This window comes from Protomyctophum parallelum (assembly GCF_964188405.1).
Source record: "Protomyctophum parallelum genome assembly, chromosome: 7".
NCBI lineage: Eukaryota > Metazoa > Chordata > Actinopteri > Myctophiformes > Myctophidae > Protomyctophum > Protomyctophum parallelum.
Genome location: NC_139705.1, coordinates 49,594,775 through 49,621,233, shown reverse-complemented (window position 1 = coordinate 49,621,233; position 26,459 = coordinate 49,594,775). Strand labels below are relative to the sequence as shown.

At 43.7% G+C, this 26,459-nt stretch overlaps 1 protein-coding gene across 1 annotated transcript in view; it reads left to right on the top strand.

The window, feature by feature from the left end:
* dlgap4a (discs, large homolog-associated protein 4a) overlaps window positions 1-26,459 on the top strand; it is a gene marked incomplete at its 5' end in the record, with an annotated part of 75,191 nt that overhangs the window by 33,294 nt on the left and 15,438 nt on the right. The window contains one exon of the mRNA XM_083768410.1: window positions 3,751-3,988. Within this exon, the coding sequence (XP_083624536.1) occupies window positions 3,751-3,988 (238 nt within the window). The remainder of the gene's footprint in view (window positions 1-3,750; window positions 3,989-26,459) is intronic.

The following is a 26,459-nucleotide window of genomic DNA, read 5'->3' as shown; positions in this document are numbered from 1 at the left end:
GTAGGTACCCTCACATGTTCTCCCCGTGTCCCCTAGGGTAGGTACCCTCACATGTTCTCCCCGTGTCCCCTAGGGTAGGTACCCTCACATGTTCTCCCCGTGTCCCCTAGGGTAGGTACCCTCACATGTTCTCCCCGTGTCCCCTAGGGTAGCTACCCTCACATGTTCTCCCCGTGTCCCCTAGGGTAGGTACCCTCACATGTTCTCCCCGTGTCCCCTAGGGTAGGTACCCTCACATGTTCTCCCCGTGTCCCCTAGGGTAGATACCCTCACATGTTCTCCCCGTGTCCCCTAGGGTAGATACCCTCACATGTTCTCCCCGTGTCCCCTAGGGTAGCTACCCTCACATGTTCTCCCCGTGTCCCCTAGGGTAGGTACCCTCACATGTTCTCCCCGTGTCCCCTAGGGTAGCTACCCTCACATGTTCTCCCCGTGTCCCCTAGGGTAGATACCCTCACATGTTCTCCCCGTGTCCCCTAGGGTAGATACCCTCACATGTTCTCCCCGTGTCCCCTAGGGTAGCTACCCTCACATGTTCTCCCCGTGTCCCCTAGGGTAGATACCCTCACATGTTCTCCCCGTGTCCCCTAGGGTAGGTACCCTCACATGTTCTCCCTGTGTCCCCTAGGGTAGGTACCCTCACATGTTCTCCCTGTGTCCCCTAGGGTAGCTACCCTCACATGTTCTCCCCGTGTCCCCTAGGGTAGGTACCCTCACATGTTCTCCCCGTGTCCCCTAGGGTAGCTACCCTCACATGTTCTCCCCGTGTCCCCTAGGGTAGGTACCCTCACATGTTCTCCCCGTGTCCCCTAGGGTAGATACCCTCACATGTTCTCCCCGTGTCCCCTAGGGTAGCTACCCTCACATGTTCTCCCCGTGTCCCCTAGGGTAGGTACCCTCACATGTTCTCCCCGTGTCCCCTAGGGTAGGTACCCTCACATGTTCTCCCCGTGTCCCCTAGGGTAGGTACCCTCACATGTTCTCCCCGTGTCCCCTAGGGTAGCTACCCTCACATGTTCTCCCCGTGTCCCCTAGGGTAGCTACCCTCACATGTTCTCCCGTGTCCCCTAGGGTAGCTACCCTCACATGTTCTCCCCGTGTCCCCTAGGGTAGCTACCCTCACATGTTCTCCCCGTGTCCCCTAGGGTAGCTACCCTCACATGTTCTCCCCGTGTCCCCTAAGGTAGGTACCCTCATATGTTCTCCCCGTGTCCCCTAGGGTAGGTACCCTCACATGTTCTCCCCGTGTCCCCTAGGGTAGCTACCCTCACAAAATACATGCAGTAATCCTGGTCTCTAAACTGCCTCCCCCTGGCCAGCCGGGGCGCCTGATGGAGGGGAAAGGAACTGGTTGGAATAACGTGTTCCTTCCACGTGCTACGTCCAACCAGGGAAACTCCCCCCCTGTCAGGTGTAAAGGAGCAACTTGGACACTCCGGCATAAAGGAAGAATGAGTTCAAGTCCGTTGCTCTCCCCTTGTCCCCCATATATGGGGACTAGGTTGGTTGGAGGGTGTGTAGAGCCCAGGATCACGATTAGATAATTGACACAGGGGTGGAAAATGGGTTACAAAATCGTGGGATAAAAAAATAAAAATAAACCCATGCATAAGGATCCTTGAAATGGAAGCGGTTGAAGCTGCCCTGGGGGCGGGGTCACGTGGCTAAGGCCGGCTTTGCCTTCGTTTCTACACAAACAAAAGGCGCTCTGTGTATGCAGCACATTGTGTGTGATTTTACGGTGCATTGCATGCCGACGTTGCAGATTTACAGGCATGACGTGTAACACAATAGCATCAGCGTCTATACCGTCTAGTCTTACACTGATGCTGTTTGGTTTAGTTTCATACTGTTGTAGCTTATTGTCTGTAGATTGTATACTATAGTCTCTCTGCATTTATTTAACAAAATACGGACGCAAAATGGGCCGATTACGTTTTTTGAAAGAGAGTTTTTAGAAGAGAGTTTTTAATATAGGGTTTTTAAACCTTTGAAGTGTTTGAAAAGTGGATATTGAAGTAGCCAGTCTAATTTCCAGTGGATGTTTATTCCACAAGTGTAATAATAATTCCACACTTACAGCAAAAGCCCTACTCTATCCTTCTGTTATAAATCTTGTTCTGGGGCCTTGAACAACAGCTTGTCTGCGGATCTAAGATTACAGGGAGGCGTATAATAAGCTAGGGTTCAGAAGGTCAGAAATGCAAGGAGGTGCCAATCGGTGATTTACAAACAAACAATACCACTTTAAAATCAATTCTCATGAGCTCAACGGGGTAGCCATGCAGTGAAGTAGGAACAGGGGAAATTAACGTGCTTGTATATTTTCGAGTTCTTTGGAGGCGGTTAATCCACCGCCAGGTCGGTCAGGTTGTGGATGAGAAATACATTGAAGTGAAACGGGGAGCCGTATGAGGCAGAATGTTGTGTCACACTCACACGCCCTGCCTTGCCAATCCGGCTGGGCCTTTTTTCACAGCATCTCTGACAGAACACAATAGTGAAATTATAGTTCTAAGAACCTCCAAGACAACCTAAGTGCTCTCTTTCAGTGGTCATATAAGGTGACAAATCCAGTCCAATGGCGGAAGAGGTGTCAATAACACACAGGGCTGGACTGGGACAAAGATTTGGCCCGGTCATTTTCGTGTGAATTTGGCCCAGACCGGCCCACCACAACCAGCACGCAGATAGCAGAAACTAAACCCGCTCCGTCGAGGCACACACAAACAAACAAGCCCTAATACAAACACTTTTACAGAACAACATAAATGATACAAACACAACTACACAACCCTTTGTTGCTCTCACAAGAATGCTGACAAAATGATTCAAGATAGAAGAGGGTTTATTTTATCACTCACTTTGCCTGCCTGTCAAAAGAAAAGAAAATCATATCATAACTTGAGCGGCACCTTACGGTCGCGGCCCACTGGTAGCCAGGCTAATCAAGGTCTGCACTTTAATTTTTAGACTATTTTTACCCCCGTTTTTAGACCAATTGTTTTGCCATTTAGACGTCTATTAGACTACAACAATGCTCAGTGGGAGGATAGACCCGCCTTACCTGGTTGGCTCCCTCGGCCTAGCAGGCATAGCTTTACTGATGATAGGGTTAGGGACAGGTTTAGGCATAGTTTCACTGGGTTAGGTTTAAGCATAGTTGCAAAAACGAGAACTGTGCAACGCCTGGAATTCGAAAACGGGTCTCCCATATGAAAAGCCAACATCTAGCTGCAGGGTGGCCGGGGGATATATTAGGCTTAAATAAAATAAAATATTTGTAAAAGTTTTGTACATGCCCTGCGAATATACAAGCTGACAATGCATTGCGAGAAAGATTTTCATTATACTTGAAAGTGTATAAGTAAAGTTAGTCGTGGTTAATTCATGAAGTAGGTTTTGTCCCTTCTTAGAAATGTAGTGGAATCAAAGGTTTGTCTTTGAAATGTACAGTAGTGGAACGCAGTCATACTTTCAGGACTGAGGCTGATTCTAAAAACGCCTTTTTTAGACGTTTTCTGGAAAGTTCAAATATTTATTATAAAATTACCAAAAAATGTTATGTTGCTATGTAGTGTACATAGCAACAAGAACCCCAAAAGGGGTTCCCATCGTAAATGGGCTAAGTTACTGAAATACAGTACTCAAGTAAATGCACTCTGTTAACTGACTACTACAGGTCACACGCCATCTCTGCTCCATTGCAGCATTATGTCAAACCTCAGTGCCCCGTCATGTGATCCACAGGTCTGCGGGCAGAGCTGTGGGCGCTCGCTGGCCTCCATGCCGGCGTACTGCGAGGGGACGGGCTCCGCCTCCCAGGCGGTGGAGGCGCTGGACCTTCCGGCGCCCACGTGTTTCCGCTCACGCAGCCACAGCTACCTGCGCGCCATCCAGGCCGGGTGCTCCCAGGACGACGACACTGCCTCGCTCAGCTCCAGCTCCCCCCCGCCCACCATCGCAGGAGGACACGTGTACTGCTCCAGTGAGTAACACAAAAAAGCATTTCACCGAGAAAGTAGTCTTGCGTGGCCAGACTGTTGCCTTGCCTCCCGCCATTTTCAAATGCTTCCCCGGTCATACCGTCAAGGTTCAAGGTTCAAGTTTATTTAGTGTCCCCGAAGGGCAAATTGGGTTGCAGCATAGACAGTACAATAAACAATGAATGAAACAGTACAGACAACAAACAGTTCACATAGCGGATACCAGAGTACAAAGGTGCACACAACCATTAAAGTGCAGGCATTAAAGTGCTATGCGACAGGTCATAAAAGTGCATGTGCATAGACATAGGCACGAGATAATACAGTAAAAAGTGAAAAGTGCTCATCGTAAGGTTATATCCTAGATCTACCCACAGCAGCATTCAGTGTGCGAATGAAGACCGGGACAAAGGAATGTTTGTGCCTGGCGAAGGCCGGATAAAGCGGGTGTGACGCCTCCTCCTCGTTTCGGTGTCGTCAGGGGGCATAAGTTAAAGTTAGTCCGACTTCGTCATACTACAGTGTCACACAAAAGCAGTCAAAATAGCAGATCTACAAGACTCGCATCGTGTTGCGATGCGGCTCGTTGCGAGCTTGTAGATCTGCTGTTTTCACAATAATCTATTATTATTATTTTCATATTAATGATAGAAAAGGAGTAGTTTTGGACATACAGTACAAGGACTCCACCTGACTGCGAAGATTTACACTACAGTCATGCGAAGGTGTAGACCACATTACAGTTCAGAATCATCTTCATTGTCACATCAAAGCTTTACAGCTGTAAAACAGTGGGTGAAATTTGTTTTTTTGCAACACGCTTCCATCGTTTATATATACAGCTCCATCCCAATTAATTAGAATATTGTGTAAAAGTAAATTTTCTTCCGTTCAAAAAGTGAAATTTCAAGTATTTAAAACATTTTTTTGTTTTATCGTTGATGATTATGGTGTACAGCTCAAAAAATCAAAAAATCATATCTCAAAATATTTGAATATTTTACGAGACCACTACATAATATTTTACGAGAAACGAGAAATGTCGACCATCTGAAAAGTATATCAATGTATGCAGTTAATACTTGGTCTGGGCTACTTTTGAACAAATTATTTCATCGATGGGGCGTGGCATGGAGGTGATCAGCCTGCTGTGGCACTGTTGAGGTGTCATGGAAGTCCAGGTTTGCTTTCATAATAGCCGTAACTGTATTTGTATTGTTCTTATGTCTTATGTCTGACACCTTCCTCTTGACAATACAACGGAGATTCTCTGTGGGGTTCAGGTCAGGCCAGTTGACTGGTCAGTTAAGCACAGTAACTAGGGCTGCAAATCTTTAGGTGTCCCACGATTCGATTCAATTCGATTCCGATTCTTGGGGTGACGATTCGATTCAAAAACGATCTTTTCGATTTTTCCGATTCTCGATTCAAAAAAGATTTTTTCCCGATTCTAAAGCAGTTTTTTATTTTTATTAAAAACAATTAAATAGAATTTTAGCATGATCTACTCCAGTCTTCTGGCATGAAAGCAGAGTACATTTAGTAAAAAGCTTGTATAATTGTAAAGGTTTTATCAACTGAATGATTTAAACACACAAAGGTAAGAGTAAGAGTAAGAACATGTCTCATTTATTTAGCTTGCACAAATTTGAACCAGTACAAAAGTTACAAAATCTCTTCTCACTCAATACCAGAACAATACATTAGTATTAAAACAGGTGTAAAATAAATACAATTGGCAGGCTTAGCTTAGCTGGTAGTAAATGCACTATGCAGAAACCCAGGCCATAATGCATTGCATGCACAGGTAGTACCTGTGCATGAAAAATCGATTTTTGGAAAATGAGAATCGATTCTGAATTGGACGGCATTAGAATCGCGATTCTAACTCGAATCGTTTTTTTTTTTACAGCCCTAACAGTAACCCAGTACACCAGTTATAGTAGTTTTGGCTCTGTGGGCAAGTGTCAGGAGTGTGCTCCTGGAAAAGAAAAAATAAATATCAGCATCGACATAAAGCTTGTCAATGTACAGAGGTTAAAATATCATAGTGTTGAGACTCTGAACATGACAAAACACAGTGATGATTTAGGCCATGTTATCTGCTGGTAATGATCCACTGACAACCAACTAACAATGGTTTCAACACAGCCATCTTTTTAGAGTACATTGTGCTTCAGTATGTTGACAAGCTTATAGAACATTGATATGATGTTCTTTTTGTTGTTTTTGTCTTGTTCCTGTTAACTGTTTCGTCCTCTTTCTTTGTTTTTGTTTTTCTTCTTTTGTTTTGTTTGTTTGTTTGTTTTTTCCTTTCTGTTGTTTGCTTTGTTGTATTATTTCACCTATGAAAGCTTTATGTTAGAAGGGCAGGCACAATAAGCTTAGGCTTCAGCCTACACCTTTTTGGCCAATGTTTCTTTTGCAAAAAACAAACAAAGCAGGCACTGTATTAATCTGTTTTTAATGACCAAAATAAATAAACTGAACTGCTTGATTAGGGGGGAAAAAAATACTTTTACACAATATTCTAATTAATTGAGATGGAGCTGTAGGCCTACCGGTATATATATATATTTTTTTTTTATTATATATATATTTTTTTAGAAAGAGTAAGACAAAGAAAGGGGGAGGTGGGGATAAGGGGGAAAATAATCAAACAAAGGTATACTACAGAATATATTTCGTACAGTAGTGTGTACTGTATGAAGTTAGACATACTGTAAGGTGGATAAGCATAGCAGCTGGTACACTGTACATGATAGGCCTATAGACATTAAGGCTGTGCGTCAGTTTTATCCTTTGTTTACAGTGTTTTATGTGTGTGCATAATTATGAGTATAGTGTGTAAATTGTATGTACATTGAGCTATGTTTACTTACTGTTACTTATTATGTACGGGCAGTACAGCTGTATACTTGAACACTCCTTAAAATGTGCTTTTAATATTGTTCTGTTTTCATATGCAGCCCTTTGCGACATTATTATTGTGATAGTGATATAATAGCCTTTGACTTGACTACTATAAATCATTGGTTCTCAACATGGACTCCGGGGATCGCCAGCGGTCCAAATGGATCCTTAAAGGCTCATACATAGTCTGGATTTTCGGTGGTGAGGTGACCACCGAACTACAACATGACGTCACTGAGCCGCGGTGAAGAGCAAACCACCGCCACCGCTCCAGCCCTTCTCTCTCTTTTTACACGGTCACCTCACCACCGAAAATCCAGACTATGAATAGGCCTTAACTCTGAGGTCCTTGACTAGAAATGCTGAAGGTCCACTAATATTTTTTGAAAGAGACTAAGGTCCCATGAACATGGCATGGGCCAGCGGAGAGCGGGGCTCTATGCCTGTTTAGTACAGTCACACCAAGGCAAGCTTATACAAATCGGTTCCCCATCCCAACCAACCAATACTGGGGTGCAGAGTATGGAAATAAAATGTTTCACAAATATTCCCCTCCAAAAATTCACAGCAAATGAGAGGTATTGTGTTGAGGCACTTTTTTTTGTCAAGTTTTATTTTGTATTTGTCCCGGGTCCACAGAGAGGTGGTCCGCGGTCCGGTCGTGGACCACGGTCCGCCTATTGAGGACCCCTGTTATAGATCTTTAACTTTTAACAAAAATACTTTGTCTTTACAAAAACACATCACTTACACGCCCTTTATGAATGGAAAAGGCAGAGAGCATGTTCATTATGTATAGAGAATAGCGGCTATGTAGTTCATATTGCAGGTCTATTCAGCTGTACACCCTCAGGGCCTGCAGGCCATTCTTGTTATCAGTAAAACCACATCAGTGTCTCTGAAAAGATGATTCAACCGCAACAAGTGAAAGGGCAGGAAAGGTTAGAGTGGCTGAGGCTGAACAGCAGTCTTTTAAATGAATGAATGAATGAATGAATGAATGAATGAATGAATGAATGAATGAATGAATGAATGAATGAATGAGCTGGAGTCTGGAGACCAGAACATTGCCCCAGGCAGAGGGGCTTTAGCTTCCATTATTGGCAAGTGCATTGTTGATATATATGAACCTTTATTGAGAAAGGATATTCCCTTGAGATGTATCATCTCGTTTTCGAGGGGGTCCAGCAACATAATGTTGATGTTGTTGATGATCATTGAAACAACTGTATAACACTGGCAAGATAAAAAGTTTCCCTTATACCGTCATTTGCCACTACATTTAAATCAATCTCTGAACCCATCGGCAAAAAAAGGAAAGAAATTATAAAATATTTTTAATTTGATTCAACTGCGGAGGTCTGAATCTGTCTTCACAGATTACATGGAACTAATAGTATTTTAATGTGTATGTTCTGACTCATTCAAGGCCTTTAACTTTGATCCTTATGCTCATCCTCAGTGTGCTTGTAGTTCACCTCAGGGCTTATCCTTTCATCTATGATCTATTACTGACTGTGTGAGCATGACCTCTGAGTTCTCACCCTTTCAAAAGCCCAATTTATGCTTTAGAGCCAACTTACAAACTCACAGCGTAGTTAGAACAAAGTATGAATAGAGCTCATTTGAGAGCACTTGCCTTTGTTCTTTTATAACTTTTGTTTAACTGAAAAAAGAAAATGCACAGTATGACTTTCCATCTCTGCATCTTTTCACAAAGGGATCCACAAAACTAGCATAATTTGTATTTGTATTGTTGTCACCAGGATTTCCATCTTGGAGTAAAGCCTGGTCTGTGACTAAATCGCCATGTGATCCGGTCTACGGGTCTAGGTGTGGTTTAGACCGGATGATAAAAAGCAAAAAACAAAATGTTCCGCTTGGTGGTTCTGGCTCTTTCGGGATCACTTTGTTATGGTCCCCCATGTTTGTTTTTAGTCTTGCCAGTCACTATACGAGTTGGAATAAAAGATGGATATACCAAACAAACTATTCCATTTTTGGGGAGGCATACTATGGTCCGACGGAGCATTGGTTCGAAGGAGCATTGGTCCGGGGTTGTGTTGGGGGTCGAGAGAGTTGGGGGTTAGGTTTAGGTGTGCTGCCCCAGGGGAGGTTAGGGTTAGGGTTTGAGGTTAGGTTTAGGTGTGCTGCCTCGGGGGAGGTTAGGGAGAGGGTTGGGGTTAGGTTTAGGTGTGCTGCCCCGGGGGAGGTTAGGGTTAGGGTGAGGGGTTGGGGTTAGGTTTAGGTGTGCTACCCCGGGGGAGGTTAGGGTTAGGGTGAGGGGTTGGGGTTAGGTTTAGGTGTGCTGCCCCGGGGGAGGTTAGGGTTAGGGTGAGGGTTTGAGGTAGGTTGTTGTTCGAACCAATGCTCCGTCGGACCAAACACATGAACCCCCTTTTTGCCGCTTGGGTGTTAACATAGGCCTACATACATGCACGCACACGGACACAGGAATACCTTGTACAAAGGACATAAACACTGCCAGTGCATGCAGTTTGACAGTTGGGAGAGCAGCCAGTTACAACGTGCATGGACGGCAAAGCATTGTTACATACAGTAGCCTACAGCTGACATGTCGGACACAGGGCAGCAGACATAAATCATGGATAAAGGAAACAACGCCTCCTCCAAATTGACACACACACACACACACACACACACACACACACACACACACACACACACACACACACACACACACACACACACACACACACACACACACACGCATATGCAAATGAAGCAATGAAGCAAATGAAGCAATGAATCAACGTCAACAGAGGAATGAAGACTTCAAGACTGGGATCGATTCACTTTGGCAGCGGATACGGAAAAGTCGAAGCCATGTAATTCGTGTGTGCGTGAAAAAAACACCGGATACAGTAGAGGGGCTGGTCTCTGGCTCGGCCGGATGTGTGGGGCGCTGAACAGTGAACAGGAACCCCAAAGCTAAGTAAACTGCCCCTCGGTTGATTAGTGATGACGCAGGAGGGAGTTAATAAAGCTCCTGACCAATCGAGTTCGTCTTCATCCAAGATTGACGTCTCGGCCCTCCAATGGCGTGCGAGTGGGGCGTGGCCCCGGAGCGTCACGGTGAAGGGCGTGTTTTCCCGAGCCTTTTCTCTACAGTTAACAGACCGCTCTCAGTCTGTGTGTGGAAGAAGAAAGAAGAACGGATAAAACCGGGATTAATCTCTGACACAGTAAGGTGGCTTTCATAACCCGTTTCGTGTCTCTTTAACGGTGTTTAGAATTGAATTTTGTCGGCAAGCGACGGCCGTGTCGATAACATCGCTAGTGGGGGTAAACGTGGATGGAGAGCTCGAGCGGTGTGTGTGTGTCACTGTGTGTGTGTGTGTGTGTGTGTGTGTGTGTGAGAGAGAGGAGGAATCGCCCCTTAAAATACGCGAGGCGAGTGTTGGCCAAAAAAGAGCAGATCTACAAGCTGTCAACGCGTCGCCGGGGCGACGCGTTGACAGCTTGTAGATCAGTTTTTTTTTTGGCTAAGCGACAACCAGCTAAAGCTAAACGCCTGGTAGCCGACTGGTGTGTGGTGTGGTGTGGTGGGGTGTTATTATGTGTGGGGTTAATTAACCAACCACAAAAGATCAGATACACTTAACGGTTCATTATATGGAACGAGGACTGTTAAGTGTATAACGTCTCTATAATAGACCATGTTTTTTTTTCTAATCATTATTTAAAGCTATATTACAAAGTTGTCTGTACATGACAGATTTATGGCTTCATTGACGCTTCAGTAACGTTACTATTGTAGCTGTATTTTAAACACTGAACTCCTGTTAATGCTAGCCTTTACAGTCCACCTCCGCTAGCCGCACGCCGCACGGCTATAGTTAACCTTATTGCTAACGTTAGCTATAAACGTGTTGATTGTTACAACATAAGACTGGTTGGTTAGCCTGGACTGGAGTTGCTAGTAGCTACGCCCCAAAAATATAAGTCTCTTCTTACACACAGCTCTACAGAGCAGATTTCTTTTGCAATAAGTAAAGGAACCAATATTTTTAGGGTACACACACTTCACTTGACCCTGAAGCTTGAGTTATTGGTGTCGTTGTGTGTAATTCACACATATTGAATATCTTTCTGTGGCATTAAAAAAAGGCTTAAGGTTTTTAAATCTGACTTAGCTGCATAATACCCTGCTTACATACACTAGCCTACATATAAGCTTGCAGAGTAAACTAAAAAAGGTATCACCACTTAGGACAAGTTGGGTGTTGGATTTATTATTTCTAATACAGTAGGTGCAAGGCATGCAAAGCATCAACATATCGATTATTCTTTATTAGACATTAGTCGGTTTCATGATCAAGACATAGTAAGCCATTGATTATGCCAGCCTAATGCATTTTTACTGTGGAGGAAAGCCCCTTCCTTCATTGTGTTTTTGACACTTGGATGGCACTTTGTATGTGTGCGAGAGAGAGTGACCATCTATGGAACTTTGCACTATTCAAATGTGTAATAACACATTATCTAGTGTTAGATCTACACAGCACCTAGCAACACCACAGTCACCACAACAGAGACCAACCTTTTCCATTTCACAGACCTCAGTTTGATAATTGATATGCAATATTTGTTATGCCTCCCTGACTACTTTTTTATAGGAGTAATGCTAAGGTGATTGATTCATCGTTATGAAACTAGGGCAAACCAAATGGTATATGAGATACCAATTAAGAGTTGCCAAAAGGTTGTGGCAATAATTATTTACATATACGGGTATTTCTCTTTGGAATGAGATGCCTCTGTGTGTCAGGCAGTCTCAATCTAAACTGTCCTATAAACAAGTGTGAACATATTGTTTATGGAATCAGCTACTGGCTATAGAGTGATGCACTTTAGATTTGTGTTTTAGATGGTATTTTATTTACCAAATGGACCCTTAGTGTCCATGTGGTTCCATTTGTACTCTCAAGAGTTAGTATAAGGGTCCATTTGAACCCTTGGTGGTTGAGAAGTTGAGAAATAGTGATTTAGTCTACTCTACACCTCAATTAAAAGCTAGATCAGGTTTCTATAAATCTGTTGGAATCTGTTGACAACCAGATGGAAAAAAAAGCCTTTCACGTTTACAGAATTATTTAGCCTTTATTCTACACAAATGGACAGCTGTACACTTGTGGTACGTACACCATGTGACTGTTGCCAGCACAAGGGTGATGAAAATGTAGATAACGTTGGAACATTTCACACGCTGTCAGATCGGTGTTTTGCTGTAGCGTGTCAGAACCCAGCTACCCTGCCTGCCACCATGCAAGCAAAGATATCAGCTGACTTTTCCAACATGTCCTACTTTCTGTTCTGTTCTTTGTACGCTAAATTGGAAGCCGTAGTCATTTCATTACACCCATTGTCCACAAAAGCTAAATTATTTGGCTTTAATTTGACGGATACCATTTCCAGTGGAGATACTAATTTTGGAACACATTGCACCCTCTGTATTCTCTCTCTCTCTCTCTCTCTCTCTCTCTCTGACGCAGTGATGTTGACTAGCATGTGTTAAGACCTGAGGATACCATCCATAATGTATTAGTTCACTGCCCACTTGATACTTAAGGCCCAGTGCTTTGCTTTGTGATTCTTCAAAGGAAGCTTTTAGACAACGAGTCTGTGTGTGCACATCTCTGCTGTTGACGCACTTGTATTGCATTATGTGAGAGATTATCAGCACAGACAAAATATTAATAATTTATAAAATGCTGTTTTGGTTCAACTGACCGACATCAGGTATCTGATGTTGATTTTCTTTCCTACGCACCTGTCCATTTAACTAAGTAGGTGTACAATAGGAAATTCTTCCTAACATGTATAGGCTAACATAAATTGTTTCACTATCATAAGACCTGAGATAAATAGCTTCAACCATATGCCCTATCATCTTGGGTCTTATGATAGTGAAACAATTTATTTTGGCCTACATGTTGAGGTGTACATTTGTGTTTGTGTGTCATTTTAGTTTTTGCCTTTTTTTTTACACATTGTTCCTCCCCAATTTAGTCATTATGCCAAATAATTCCACACTTTGGTGTGTTGTCAAAGCTGTTGTATATAATTCTACTGCCAGTGAGGGCCCCCACCGGGAGTATGGTGGCCCCCACCGGGAGTATGGTGGCCCCCACCGGGAGTATGGGGGCCCCCACCGGGAGTATGGGGGCCCCCACCGGGAGTATGGTGGCCCCCACCGGGAGTATGGGGGCCCCCACCGGGAGTATGGTGGCCCCCACCGGGAGTATGGGGGCCCCCACCGGGAGTATGGTGGCCCCCACCGGGAGTATGGGGGCCCCCACCGGGAGTTTGTAGAGCCTTCGTCCTACTCCTCCCAGGCGCCCTGCTGAGATGTGCCTCCCAGCCTATAGGAGTGCAGCGTTGTATTGACAATTATCACTGTCCTCGCCCGGCTTCCCTCCCTTTAAAACAGGCCAGTTGTGTTTTCGTATATAAAGACACTTACGAAAAAGTCGGATTCACCGTGGTGGATTTAACCACTGCGCCACCCCGAGCGCCCTTATTGTTTTCATGTGCAACTGGTGCTAGTGAAACTATAAATTATTTCTTGCTTGATGGGTGTCATCAGATTAAAGTTCAATTGCACGTCGTAGCCGCCGTAGCGGTTATGCTGATTGTAATCCTCTAGCAGCCGTGCAGATTCCACATGGTGTGTGTGTGTGTGTGTGTGTGTGTGTGTGTGTGTGTGCGTGTGTTGAGCACCGTGCACAGACAGGCTGTGAGTCACCCAGCATGGTATTACACTCTTGCTTGTCACTTCCATTGATGAGATCACTTCTGACTCAGAAGACGTTCTGACTCAGTGGGTGATGAAACTGTTTCATAAGAAGGTAGGATCCCTAAGGATGGGTGAGAGCATAAGCATATAGCTGCTGTATGTACTGTACTGTATGGGAGGAGTAGTGAAGCCTTAAAGGACAACTTTTGTTTTTTTCAACCAAGGTTCATGTTTTAGGTTGTTATTAGAGAAACTAAAAGATGAGTGTTAATCTTTTTTTCATTTGCTGCTTTCTTTCGTTTTAGGGATTTTAGCTGTTTTTGACAGGGGGGCGGGGGCATTCGAGCATGGGGCTAAATATGCATTCTTTAACACAATTTTATGGTGATTTTTTTTTTATGGTTTACTATAGTCCTAGTAAACGCCAGGAAATTACATCTGGCCACAAAAGATCACAGGATCTACTGAATGTAAAGGTAGCCTACTGGGGGGAAGGCTTATACTGTGTGTATAGGCTCAATTATGTCAGTTTGTCACATTCAATAGATCCCGTGATCTTTTGTGGCCAGATGTAATTTCCTGGCGTTTATTAGGACTATAGTAAACCATAAAAAAATAAATCACCATAAAATTGTGTTAAAAAATACATATTTAGCCCCATGCTCGAATGCCCCCGCCCCCCTGTCAAAAACTGCTAAAATCCCTAAAACGAAAGAAAGCAGCAAATGAAAGAAAATGAACACTCACCTTTTAGTTTCTCTAATAACAACCTAAAACATGAACCTTGGTTGAAAAAAACTAAAGTTGTCCTTTAACCCTGATTTGTATTTAAATCTCTTTTCCATTGGCAGGCACACCGAGTCATTTACTTTTTCATGTTGGTGTCCTGTGGGAATATAGGAACCCCAGGCCTGTCATGTCACAATTATTTATTACATAATCGCGTAATCACAATTATTTCAGATAATCGCAATTATTTTTATACATTGTGAAAGACGTTAAAAAATAGGGTTGGGACCCATCACAACATATTGTGAGCTTGTAGACCGGCAATTTTCTTTGAACGCATTAAATTGATAAATAATATGGTCTGTTCTGTTTTGCCCATAGTACGTTATTTTCAAGGATTATGGGTAGTAAAGTTCAGTAATTTCTGTGTATATTGAAGTTATTTTATTTGTCATATTATCTGCCCAGTGCAATTTTGTTTACAAAGCCTAAAAGTCAAAGTTCAATGCCAAAAACACAATTAACTCATTAATCACAATTATTAGTTTGACAATTTATCGTCAAATACAATGTCATGATTGTGAGTTGTGACACAGCCCTAAATGCAGATATAGTTTGTACGGTCAGACGTTCAGCTCCACCTTGTCAGGTTGAAATGACCAGTAATGTTCTTCAGTGGGAATGCAAAGTTCTACAGTGGGAATGCAAAGTGTTTGTTTATCAATAGTGTTGTATTGTTGTGTGCAATAGTGCTTACGTAATAACTAATAAACGTTACGTCTATGAACAAACTATTGTTCTATTAACCCATTCTGAACGGGGACCCATTTTGGTGTTAGCATCATGTTATGCTTTGGCTATTGAAAAATAGCAGATCTACAAGCTCATAGCGCGCCACTCGGTGGCACACTATGAGCTAAGTTGTAGGTCTGCTATTTTTGAAAAATCGAAGAACGACTGACATTTTTTAGAATCATTCTGATCTCAGGTCAGAATGGGTTAATCAGACCAGTGTGTGTCCAGTGGAAACCTCGTATGAATCTGATCTCAGGTCAGAATTGGTTAATCAGACCAGTGTGTGTCCAGTGGAAACCTCGTATGAATCTGATCTCAGGTCAGAATGGGTTAACAAAATCAATGATTCATAAAAACAATGTTGGTGCAAAACCTTTGCTTTGCCAGAAGATAATGTGTGTCTGTCTGTCAGGGTTGTCAGTGAAAAGTCGATAGAATCTATATTTGATCATTAAAAATTGGCCAGAGTTACAGTACCAGCTATTCATACTATATGCCCTATGTTTTATAAGAATGAATTGCCAGTCACATTCAAATGACCAATATGACATGGCTGTGTGTGTGTGTGGTCTTTGGTATTTTTAACTTGTCCTTTGTTGTTGGTTGTGGAACTGTGGAACTGGTTGTTGGTTTTTCTGGTTTCGTGAGGTGTTTTTGAAGTGGGTTTCTTTTCCTTCCTGACAGTATGTGCTGAGACAGTCCTGTCAGCCACTATCGTCCTCCCCCACAATGTATTGTATGTATATATGTATGTGTGTATGCATGTATTTGGTTAAAATGGGTAGGGTTTAAAAAAAGGCAAGAGTTTGCTCTGGTGCACTGGCCTAAAAGTGGGTCCTTAAAAACTGCTAAAACTTCTGAAATGTAGGTATGTATGTGTGTATGTATTTTAAAAGGGGAGGCTTTTTTGTAAAAATCCCTGCCCGCAATACCTTCATATATTTAAAATGAGTCCAAAATAGGGTTACCAGTGAAGGGCAACATGCCTATTCACTGGGGACTATGCAAGGCAGAGGCGTCCACCCCCCTGAGTCCAAGTTTAAGCTAGACCGCATACATGTATGTATGTATGTATGTATGTATGTATGTATGTATTTGGTTAAAATGGGTAGGGTTTAAAAAAAGGCAAGAGTTTGCTCTGGTGCACTGGCCTAAAAGTGGGTCCTTAAAAACTGCTAAAACTTCTGAAATGTATGTATGTATGTATGTATGTATGTATGTTGATGTTCTTCCCCATCTTGGAGATGGGGAAGGACATCAACATACTGTACATACATCTGTCCCAGAGTTGTGCCTCGGCTGTCTCTCTTTGCTCCCTCTTGGCACAAGTGTGTCTCGCCTGGCTAAATTATTTGTCACTCGTCACCAGCTGTGAGTTCTGGACTGAGCAACCAGCCAGGTTCTCTCTCGGTCATACTGTGTATACTGTATGTATGTACAGTATGTTGAAGTAAAGCAGGTAAACTAGGACAGGGCTGTGTCTTCCATCACCTCACTGGAATATTGCTGCGTGGGAGTGTTTGCAAGTGGAGTATACTGTATGTGGACTGGAGTATACACATGTACGTATAGTGAGCGTTTAGTTAATGCTATCTATTTTGTTATATGGTTTATGTATTGTTCATTGTTCTACGCTTTTTAATTTGTACACTCTGCTTCAGTAACGGGCCTAACGGCAAGAATCCCCCCCCCCCCCCCCCCCCCCCCCCAGGGGATTAATAAACCATAATCCGACAGCTGCACTCCGGAGTATATCAGCACAACAGTGATTATGTTCATGTTTTGGCACTCTGCCTGAATCACAGCGCAAGAATATAATTTGGGATTATTTGGGACACCAGTGCACTTATTTATAGACCGTTCTAGACATATTTATAAAAGGTATCTGATTGCAGTAACTAATCTCATCTATGAACATTAGTGCAAGTAACATTGTGCAAAACAGGCAAATATGTTTTGCTTCTGTCCACATCTGATGTACAGGATAATTAACAGCAGAGCAATGCCTCTCATGGGAAATATCTTAAATGTAAGCCATGAGCTCTGTCCATGTACAGTATGCTGTTCTGTTCTGTTGTGTTGTGTTCATTCAATCAGTAGCTCATTGGCTTGGAAATACAGTCAATGAGTCTGTCTGGATAATCTGATACAGGTTCACTGTCGAGCCTAATTAACCTGATAATCTGATACAGGTTCACTGTCGAGCCTAATTAACCTGATAATCTGATACAGGTTCTCTCTCCAGCCTAATTAACCCCTTCAACCTTACTGTACACTAAGTATCTACCTCATTGACCGGTGTCCCACAGGTCTCTGTCGTTGGTTCCCTCCGATTCGTTACCTCTACACCACATTTTGTTGCTGAAATAGCGGTCTACTTCCTCACGGTGCAATACGAGCTTGTAGACGAGCTTGTTTTACAGAATGCTCGCCTATTATGATGCCCAGGCTGCCCAGCCCCAGAAGAAGGCAGAAAGGTTGAAACGTTGGATAATAATAAATGTACAGCATTGTGGCTACGAGTGTGCCTTTTTCTCATTTTTACTTATCTACTGCCTTAAGCCAGCACCTCACCAACACTGGTGTGCGACTGTGCGCCCTTTCCTGCTTTGTCTACCAGAATGGGGACAGCTAACTTAATAAACTAAAACTAAATTGTCAAGGACGTGCCCAAATGGTAATCAACAGAACCCATCCGCAAGCCAGGTATGAAGCGGTGCGTGAAATTCTTTAGGGCAAAGCTTCCAACAAATTGAAGACAGGCAAATCATCATATAGTAGTACTGTACTAGTAATTAATCAAAGCGGTCAAATCCCAGAGCCCTGCTGTGTCCGTAAAACAGTTAGGGAGCTGACGCAGCTGTCCTAATGGATGTCAGGACCATGAGTGCACACATGAAAACAGTGTGTGTTTTGACCAGCTGTGCTGCACCATTACCAGTTATCTGATCGCTCTCACACAGCCCTGCTGATGGCCTCTGAGTGCATCATAAAGGCCGCCACTACATTGCTGTTCACACATGAAGCAATTTACTTAACATTATGATGAGCCTGTGTTGTTGTGTCTGTAATAGACGTTGAGAGCTGTGGGAGCAAAATAAACCCATTGGTGCTCTGCACATGGAAATGACCAAGAGGACCATTCTGTAAAACGGGTGCATACTTAGTTTAGACTAGTCATTGGTTAGACATGGGTTAAGGTTAGGTTTAGGTGTGCTGCCCCGTGGGAGGTTAGGGTTAGACTAGTCATTGGTTAGACATGGGTTAAGGTTAGGTTTAGGTGTGCTGCCCCGTGGGAGGTTAGGTTTAGGTTGAGATAGGTTGTAGTTGTAGAACTAATGACTGGTCTAACCAATGACTAGTCTAAACCAAAAACTGTCTAAACTAAGTACCGGTACTGCACCCTTTGTAAAACACCATTTACTTCCTCTAGAAGGCACAAGAATGACAAGATGAATGTGTTTACTTGCTTGAATGTCATCTATTTTATTTTCTTGGGGTTACTTTTTATCCGAATTTAGATGTTATGCCAATAATTTCATCCCTACACATGTTTTGTGTGTTTGTCACTGCTGTATCCGACTTAGCCTGGTTAATAAACCAGACTAATATCGCACGGACCGCGGGATATTAGTCTGGGGAGGCTCAGCTTGGATTTCATTTCCAGGGGGGGCGGGTTGAAACATTTTCTCTTTGACGCAATTGGTCAGAGCTACTGTCAGTCAAAGGTCTCAAGCATTGAAAGTCACTGTACCAAAGCCCGCCCATATTGCATACCGTGTCCCGATTGGCCGCCCCATTTCTCTGGTGTAGGAAATGGGCGTACAATTGAGCCTCTCCAGACCGTAATTTTTTTTGCCAACGGCTGATTCGGTCTGGTTTATTAACCAGGCTGTATCCGACTCACCTACCAGTGAGGAGACCCCACTGGGAGGATGTAGACTGGAGCCTCCGTCCTCCCTGTGCTGCCCCAGAGTACGTCGCACAGTGACCCTCCCTGCCTGGCTTCCCTTCGCCAAACACGGTCAATTGTATAGACTAGCTCTTACCCGTTGTGAGATATTGCCCCCCGCGGGGGGGACTGTCTGCGCCCTGGGTGCGTTTTCGCATTTTTAATTCACTAATAAATTCATTATTAATTTATAATTTGTTAAATTGGAAAAAGGACCTCCATATTATCATGGTCAATGCCTGTGTGAAAAGTGGGAGCGATTGGTGCAGACGGTGAGGAGATACGGCGGTGTTTCTGACAGACAGACATTGACTGAATTATAGTATGATGATGATATGATGATATACTGTATATGTATAGATCCTTGACAAAGCGTCTACGAACGAACACACCCCAGTGGATTATTCAAACCTTGCCAGCTGAGCGCCCCAAAGGCCAAATATTTCTATTCACAGTTAAGTTGTATTTCACTCTGCTGTGTAGCCATTGAGCAGTGCCCAGAGGGACCTGCCGCTGGCAGGAGAACTGTTTGAGCAGGCATGTCTTCTGCTGTGTGTGTGAGGAAACTCTCATGAACATGAAAGAACTTGCAAAGCCCCACAAATAGAAAGTGCCCGGGTGGCGGGTTCAATGCCAGGACGGGGTCAGGGCTGCCTGCCAATAGAAAGTGCCCGGGTGGCGGGTTCAATGCCAGGACGGGGTCAGGGCTGCCTGCCAATACAAAGTGCCCGGGTGGCGGGTTCAATGCCAGGACGGGGTCAGGGCTGCCTGCCAATACAAAGTGCCCGGGTGGCGGGTTCAATGCCAGGACGGGGTCAGGGCTGCCTGCCAATACAAAGTGCCCGGGTGGCGGGTTCAATCCCAGGACGGGGTCAGGGCTGCCTGCCAATACGAAGTGCCCGGGTGGCGGGTTTCAATCCCAGGACGGGGTCAGGGCTGCCTGCCAATAGAAAGTGCCCGGGTGGCGGGTTCAATCCCAGGACGGGGTCAGGGCTGCCTGCCAAGCTCTGACTAGTGCCAACCAACAGGACCAAGCAGCAAGGCAGGCAGGTGGTAGCCACTAGCCAGAGCCTGACCCATGCATGTCTAGACAATATTTGCCTTTTTTTGTTTTTACATCTGTATCTGCAATTATATGCATGTGTATTATGCTGATGTGTCCCAAATTTTATCAAATCAAATCAAACTTTATTTGTAAAGCACATTTACAAAGGGTCAACCAAAGTGCTGTACAGGATCAGGTAAAAGAAAAATAAGACAAAAATACAACATAAACAAAAGAGCAACAAATTACACAGTTGAAGTACAGTAGAGCAAAACCAAAAATTAGAATCAAGAATCAAATGGAGTTAAAAGCCATGGAGAAAAAATGAAAGCTCCCAAAGGAGCGAGCGGACCTAATCCGCAAGGGCAGTCTGAGAAAGCCTGGTCACCTCTAGTCCTGTACTTTGTTGAGGGCATAGTCGGAAGCAATTGGTCAGCTGACCTCACCTGTTGGGCTGTACTGTCCACATGCCCAGTACATCTTCAAACATTTCCACTCATGACAGATGTGCAAACTCAAAGCTTTGCAATGCAACGCGTTATGGATCGGCTTGAATATATGGCTTAAGTAAATAAAATAAAGTAAGTGGCCTGCTAGGTTTAAGTCAGTGATTGTGACAAAGCCACAAGGAAGTACAGTGGGTGAGCGGTTGGATCTGTCCCAGCCATCCAGAGTACACTGTCTGGACAGCTTATATCCAACAACCTGGGCATCAAGCCCTGTAGTGTAGGTAGATGACATGAAGCCAGCTAAAATTAGATGGAGCAATGGATTTTGCGCTTTTGCTAAGGCTGGGGGAAATGGTGTTAAGGCGTGATTCCATTTCTGAATGCTCTGCACAGTTGAAATTAGCAGAGGGATAAACATGTCGCTTCACGTGACATGTTCATAAGTCACATAGGGCTAATCTTCAATATAGACGAGCAACAACAATTTCTGATTTATTGTAGGTTTTGTAAGCATAGCCTTCAATGTCTAAGGTTTAGAGAGAGAGAGAGAGAGAGAGAGAATTGTTGTCTTGCAGACACAACGAATGTCTATTCACACTCTGCAGCCCATAGCGACACATTAATTAACTCTGGGGGATGTCATGCGTCGACGATGCTGGCATTCCAGGAATGTGTATCTCATTGCCAGAGTATAAATATGTCCTTGTTTTGTCCCCCCCCCCCGGCTCTCTCTCTCTGCTGAGACTTAACAGCTATTAGTGCAAACTGACAAGTGTCACCATGTCTGCTGGAAGGTCAGGATCAGCGTAGAGCCGTCCATGTTTGTGTATATTTGGTGGTATGTAATGTGACGAGGCCCTTACTGGTGGGGCTGTGAGTGAGTCACTGGTTTAACGATGCAGGGCCAGCTCCCTCAGGATTACAGGGTGTTAGCTAGTCATTTACAGACTGGAACTGCTACTGTTGGAGCAGAGACGCATATTACTTTTTCTTGACTCGCTCTAAACCGCCAGCCTCGATTACCCTTAAGCCTTAACCATCTTTTTCAGCCGGGCCCTGTCCCTAGTTTGTGTGTCAACTCATTGTAGGTGGAAAACTTTCCAGGGTTTTCCCCCAAATTGACTAAAACAGACCATCTACAGTTTCTACACACACACACACACACACACACACAATGACCTTGGAGATTGGTTGTTTTTGTGTGGCACGTCGTGTAGTGTGACAAAAGAGGGCTAAGCTAAATGTTTACACTTTGTTTAACATGTTTACATTTCTGGCATCAAGTATTTTACAGGACATTACAGTACCTGCCTGTAAGGAGCCCTCACTCCTCCCCTTCCACATTCCCTGCTGACGAGAGACAGTAGGGTACGATTAGACATAACTAAATTGGGAGAGAAACTAGAAACTAGAAACGTTTATCGACAAAGAGACTACTCCTAAATGTAAAATAAAAACACACCCGTGTGAACTGAGTGGTCTCGTCCTCATACTGGTGCTCATAGTCACATACTGTAGGTGGTCACATAGGTGGGTGGACACGGACATTGCTGTTCCTTGGAAAAAAAACAGAAAAAAACAAACGCAAGAAAAATAGTCACTGATTGAAGCAATTTGTCCAGGATGCAATTTGTTTGCTCTCCCTTTTTCCCAGCCCTGTCAGACATGTTGATCCCACTCACCCACCCAGCCAGCCAGCCAGCCACCCACCCACCCAGCCAGCCAGCCAGCTAGCGAGCCACTCAGACTCAGTTAGTCAGCCGTTTAAATAGAATCCACACACATTTTCCCCAGCGTCCCCATTGCCTCAGCCCTTTACAGAAATCCTGTGGCTTTTCCCACATTTTCCCCCTTCATGTTATTGCACCAAAGTTGCCCCATTCCGGCCTCCTAAACCCTGCAATCAGCCACTGATGACAGAACCACACACACACACACACACACACACACACACACACACACACACACACACACACACACACACACACACACACACACACACACACACACAGTTATTCTACTGTGTGCTGCTGGCCTTGGGTCAGAGCCTGCTGCCGGGCCCTGGGTCGGAGCCTGGTACCCTGTCTGATCACTTCTCAGTCCCCTCTCATTGGGCCTCCTTGTCGGGCAGACATGTCTCCAGGTTGGGGCAGTCTCCAGTGTCTGTCTGAGTCACGCTGGTGTCTGTAGAACCAGGTCAGTCACACTGGTATCTGTGACCGTTGGAACCGGGTCAGTCACATTGGTATCCGTGTAGAACCAGGTCCGACAGCGCTGTAAGGCGAGGCTCTGTGACGGTGGTGTATTTAACAGAGGACCAATTGTTCACCACACCGTTATCACTCTCATCATAAGGACACGATGAAAGTAAAGCTCCCAGACCTGTAGTTATCTGTTACATGTGTCATTAAGCCACTTAAAACATGCATACCGTTGTTGACAGAGTTCTCCCCCTTTCCCCTGTCAACACCACACCCCAAAGCCCATCTAGATGCTTGTAGAATGTCAGCTTCGCTGGACATCTGCCTTTTTTTTTCTTTTTTTTTTTTACAAATGTTTGTCTATTATGACGTGCCCAGAATATTAAATGCATCCAGGGTTCAAGTGGTTAACTTTTAAATATTTTGAAATGTGTTTATAGCTGGTGCTTTAGGAATGAGGTTTTAGTTATAAATCCTTTTTTATTCTAGGGTAGTATGAAGGAATGAATGAATGAATTTAAATGTGTATTTCTGTGTCATGCCACCATTTTAGCTCATCCCATGTGGTGTGACATATATCCAAGAAAACAACTACAAGCCTTGAGTCCAAGTCAAACGCACACAAAAATCACACCTGTGTGAACTGAGTGGTGCAACTCCCCTCTCTCTCTCTCTCTCTCTCTCTCTCTCTCTCTCTCTGTAATTAGCAGGCAACAGTGCAAGACTATCTCTCTTTCTCTTTCTGGCACAACAGCGCCACTTTTTCCCCTGCTGGTACTCATAGTCACATAGGTTAGGACAGACATTGCTGTTCCTTGGAGTGGTTGCACCGCTCAAAAATGCAGTCCTTACTCCTTACAGAGTCCCTGCGTGAGTTGCGTCACTATTGTAGGCTTACATCGGTCTGTAATGTGCAATCTACTAATCATCCACTAGATGGCAGCTATGACAGATTTGGATTGTACAAAAAGTACTGACACAAGTGCCACTTTATTTTTGTTATGAGTTGAGATGTAGTTATAACTGTATATGAGTTTTACACTATATCATCATAACTGTAAGTATATACCACTGCCTGCGCTGGCCAATCTACAAGCTCACGTGCAACGCCTTGCAAGCTTGAAACTTGTTTATTCTAATTGAATTGACCCAGTTTTGCGTCTTTTGCTAGTGATGTAATCAATTAATCATTTGGCACCAGCTGTGTAAAATTCCATAGGATTTTTTCTTTTAACCCATTCTGACCGGGCACCCGTTTTGGTGTTAGCATCATGTTATGCTTTAGCTATTGAAAAATAGCAGATCTACAAGCTCATATCGCGCCACCGAGTGGCGCGATACGAGCTTGTAGGTCTGCTATTTTTGAAAAATCGAAGAACGACTGACATTTTTTAGAATCTGATCTCTGTTCAGAATGGGTTCATCAGACCAGTGTGTGTCCAGTGGAAAACCTCGTATGAATCTGATCTCAGGTCAGAATGGGTTAATGGCTTTCATGTACTATTTAGGCTACATATAAATATGTTGCGTTTGCGTTCACACAGGACAGATTAAACGATGCAGTCTACCATTCATTGTCAAAGGAAGCCAGACATGACGTTCATTACTAGTGGATGATCATTTGCAACGGAAAACACGGTTTGTTGGTCGTGTCTGTAAACGGCCAAATTGTCACCAAATGGAAACATAGGATTAGGAGACGATACATCATACAAACGGAGCTTGTTCTCCGCTGTAATTCCGCGGAGTTCTCGTCTGAACACCAGGGCTGGACTGGGTCAAAAAAAGCATCCCTGGCATTTGGCCCAAAACATATTAACGATGATGATGTCATGTTATCCTGTTTAACTTTCAATGTGATATATTATCCATGCCGGTCATGTTACGTTTACAACTCAATGTGCCGGCAGAAGTGTCATCCTCTTTCAAGAAAGAGGAGGTCGAGCAGAGGAGGAAAAGCCTTCTTGCTCTCTGCTGCCAAAGGACGCCAGGCGTACTTTTGCTCTGCTTGCGTCGAGGACCACTTACTGCGCTCCTTGCGCTGCGTTGGATTGCGGACCCGTTCGTTAGGCCTGTCAAAAAAAATCGATTCGAGTTAGAATCGTGATTCTAATGCCGTCCGATTCAGAATCGATTCTCATTTAAAAAAAAATGCATAGTGCATTTACTACCAGCTAAGCTAAGCCTGCCAATTGTATTTATTTGACACCTGTTTTAATACTAATGTATTGTTCTGGTATTGAGTGAGAAGAGATTTTGTAACTTTTGTACTGGTTCAAATTTGTGCAAGCTAAATAAATGAGACATGTTCTTACTCTTGGATTTAACCTTTGTGTGTTTAAATCATTCAGCTGATAAAACCTTTACAATTATACAAGCTTTTTACTAAATGTACTCTGCTTTCATGCCAGAAGACTGGAGTAGATCATGCTAAAATTCTATTTAATTGTTTTTAATAAAAATTAAATGGAATCGAAAAAAAATCTTTTTTGAATCGAGAATCGGAAAAATCGAAAAGATCGTTTTTGAATCGAATCGTCACCCCAAGAATCGGAATCGAATCGAATCGTGGGACACCTAAAGATTCGCAGCCCTACTGTTCGTATACCCAGGACCGACGCGCCGACGGATGACTCGATGGAGCTGACGCAAAGGGGTGACATTTCTCTCACCCTCCGTCCGTTGCTTTAGTGCTACTTGCGTTGATTATGTTCGACTCTGTGAAGCACTTACATTAACAATCCTCCCTGTTCCTGTTACATCCTGCCATATATACCACATACATAAACATATGTGCAGTATATGAACAAAATAAGACAACGCCATTTTTCACGTAAATTGGCCCTCCCCCTCGTTGACCAGGCCTTTTCAAGAAATGAATCAAATTAAGAAAAATAAATCACTTTGTAAGAGACGTCTCAGTTTCACAGTCATCCAATCACACAAATTCACAATGTACCTTATTAATGATAATAAAAACGGGATCGCTGTAATCCATCTTTTGACAGGGCCGTTGCTATAGGCAACGCCTTGTGCATGCGTCATGTTCCCGTCTTAACCATTCAAGGTTTGAGTTATATAAATATATTTTTTTGTGCTAAATCCTTCTAAAAAAATATATATATTGTTGTATAAAGCAACCACTACACAGAGAGATGTTCATTCACACGCCTTAACCCATTCTGAACAGGAACCCATTTTGGTGTCGGCATCATGTTATGCTTTAGCTATTGAAAAATAGCAGATCTACAAGCTCATATCGCGCCACCGAGTGGTGCGATACGAGCTTGTAGGTCTGCTATTTTTTGAAAAATCGAAGAACGACTGACATTTTTTTTAATCAGACCAGTGTGTGTCCAGTGGAAACCTTCGTATGAATCTGATCTCAGGTCAGAATGGGTTAAAACATATACGTCAACAACATAAATCCCCCCCGTCCCTCCGCCCCGATGAACAACAACAGTGGAAGGAAAACTGTGACACACACCAGCTCAATAATATAATCACAAGTGGCTGACAAGAGAGGAGTGGTGGTAGCTACATTACCTGGAAGTTATGCAGGAACGCCCACTGACTGAGTGGCAAAAAACTACTTCCTGGCCTTGACAGCCCCATTCATCCAAACAGAA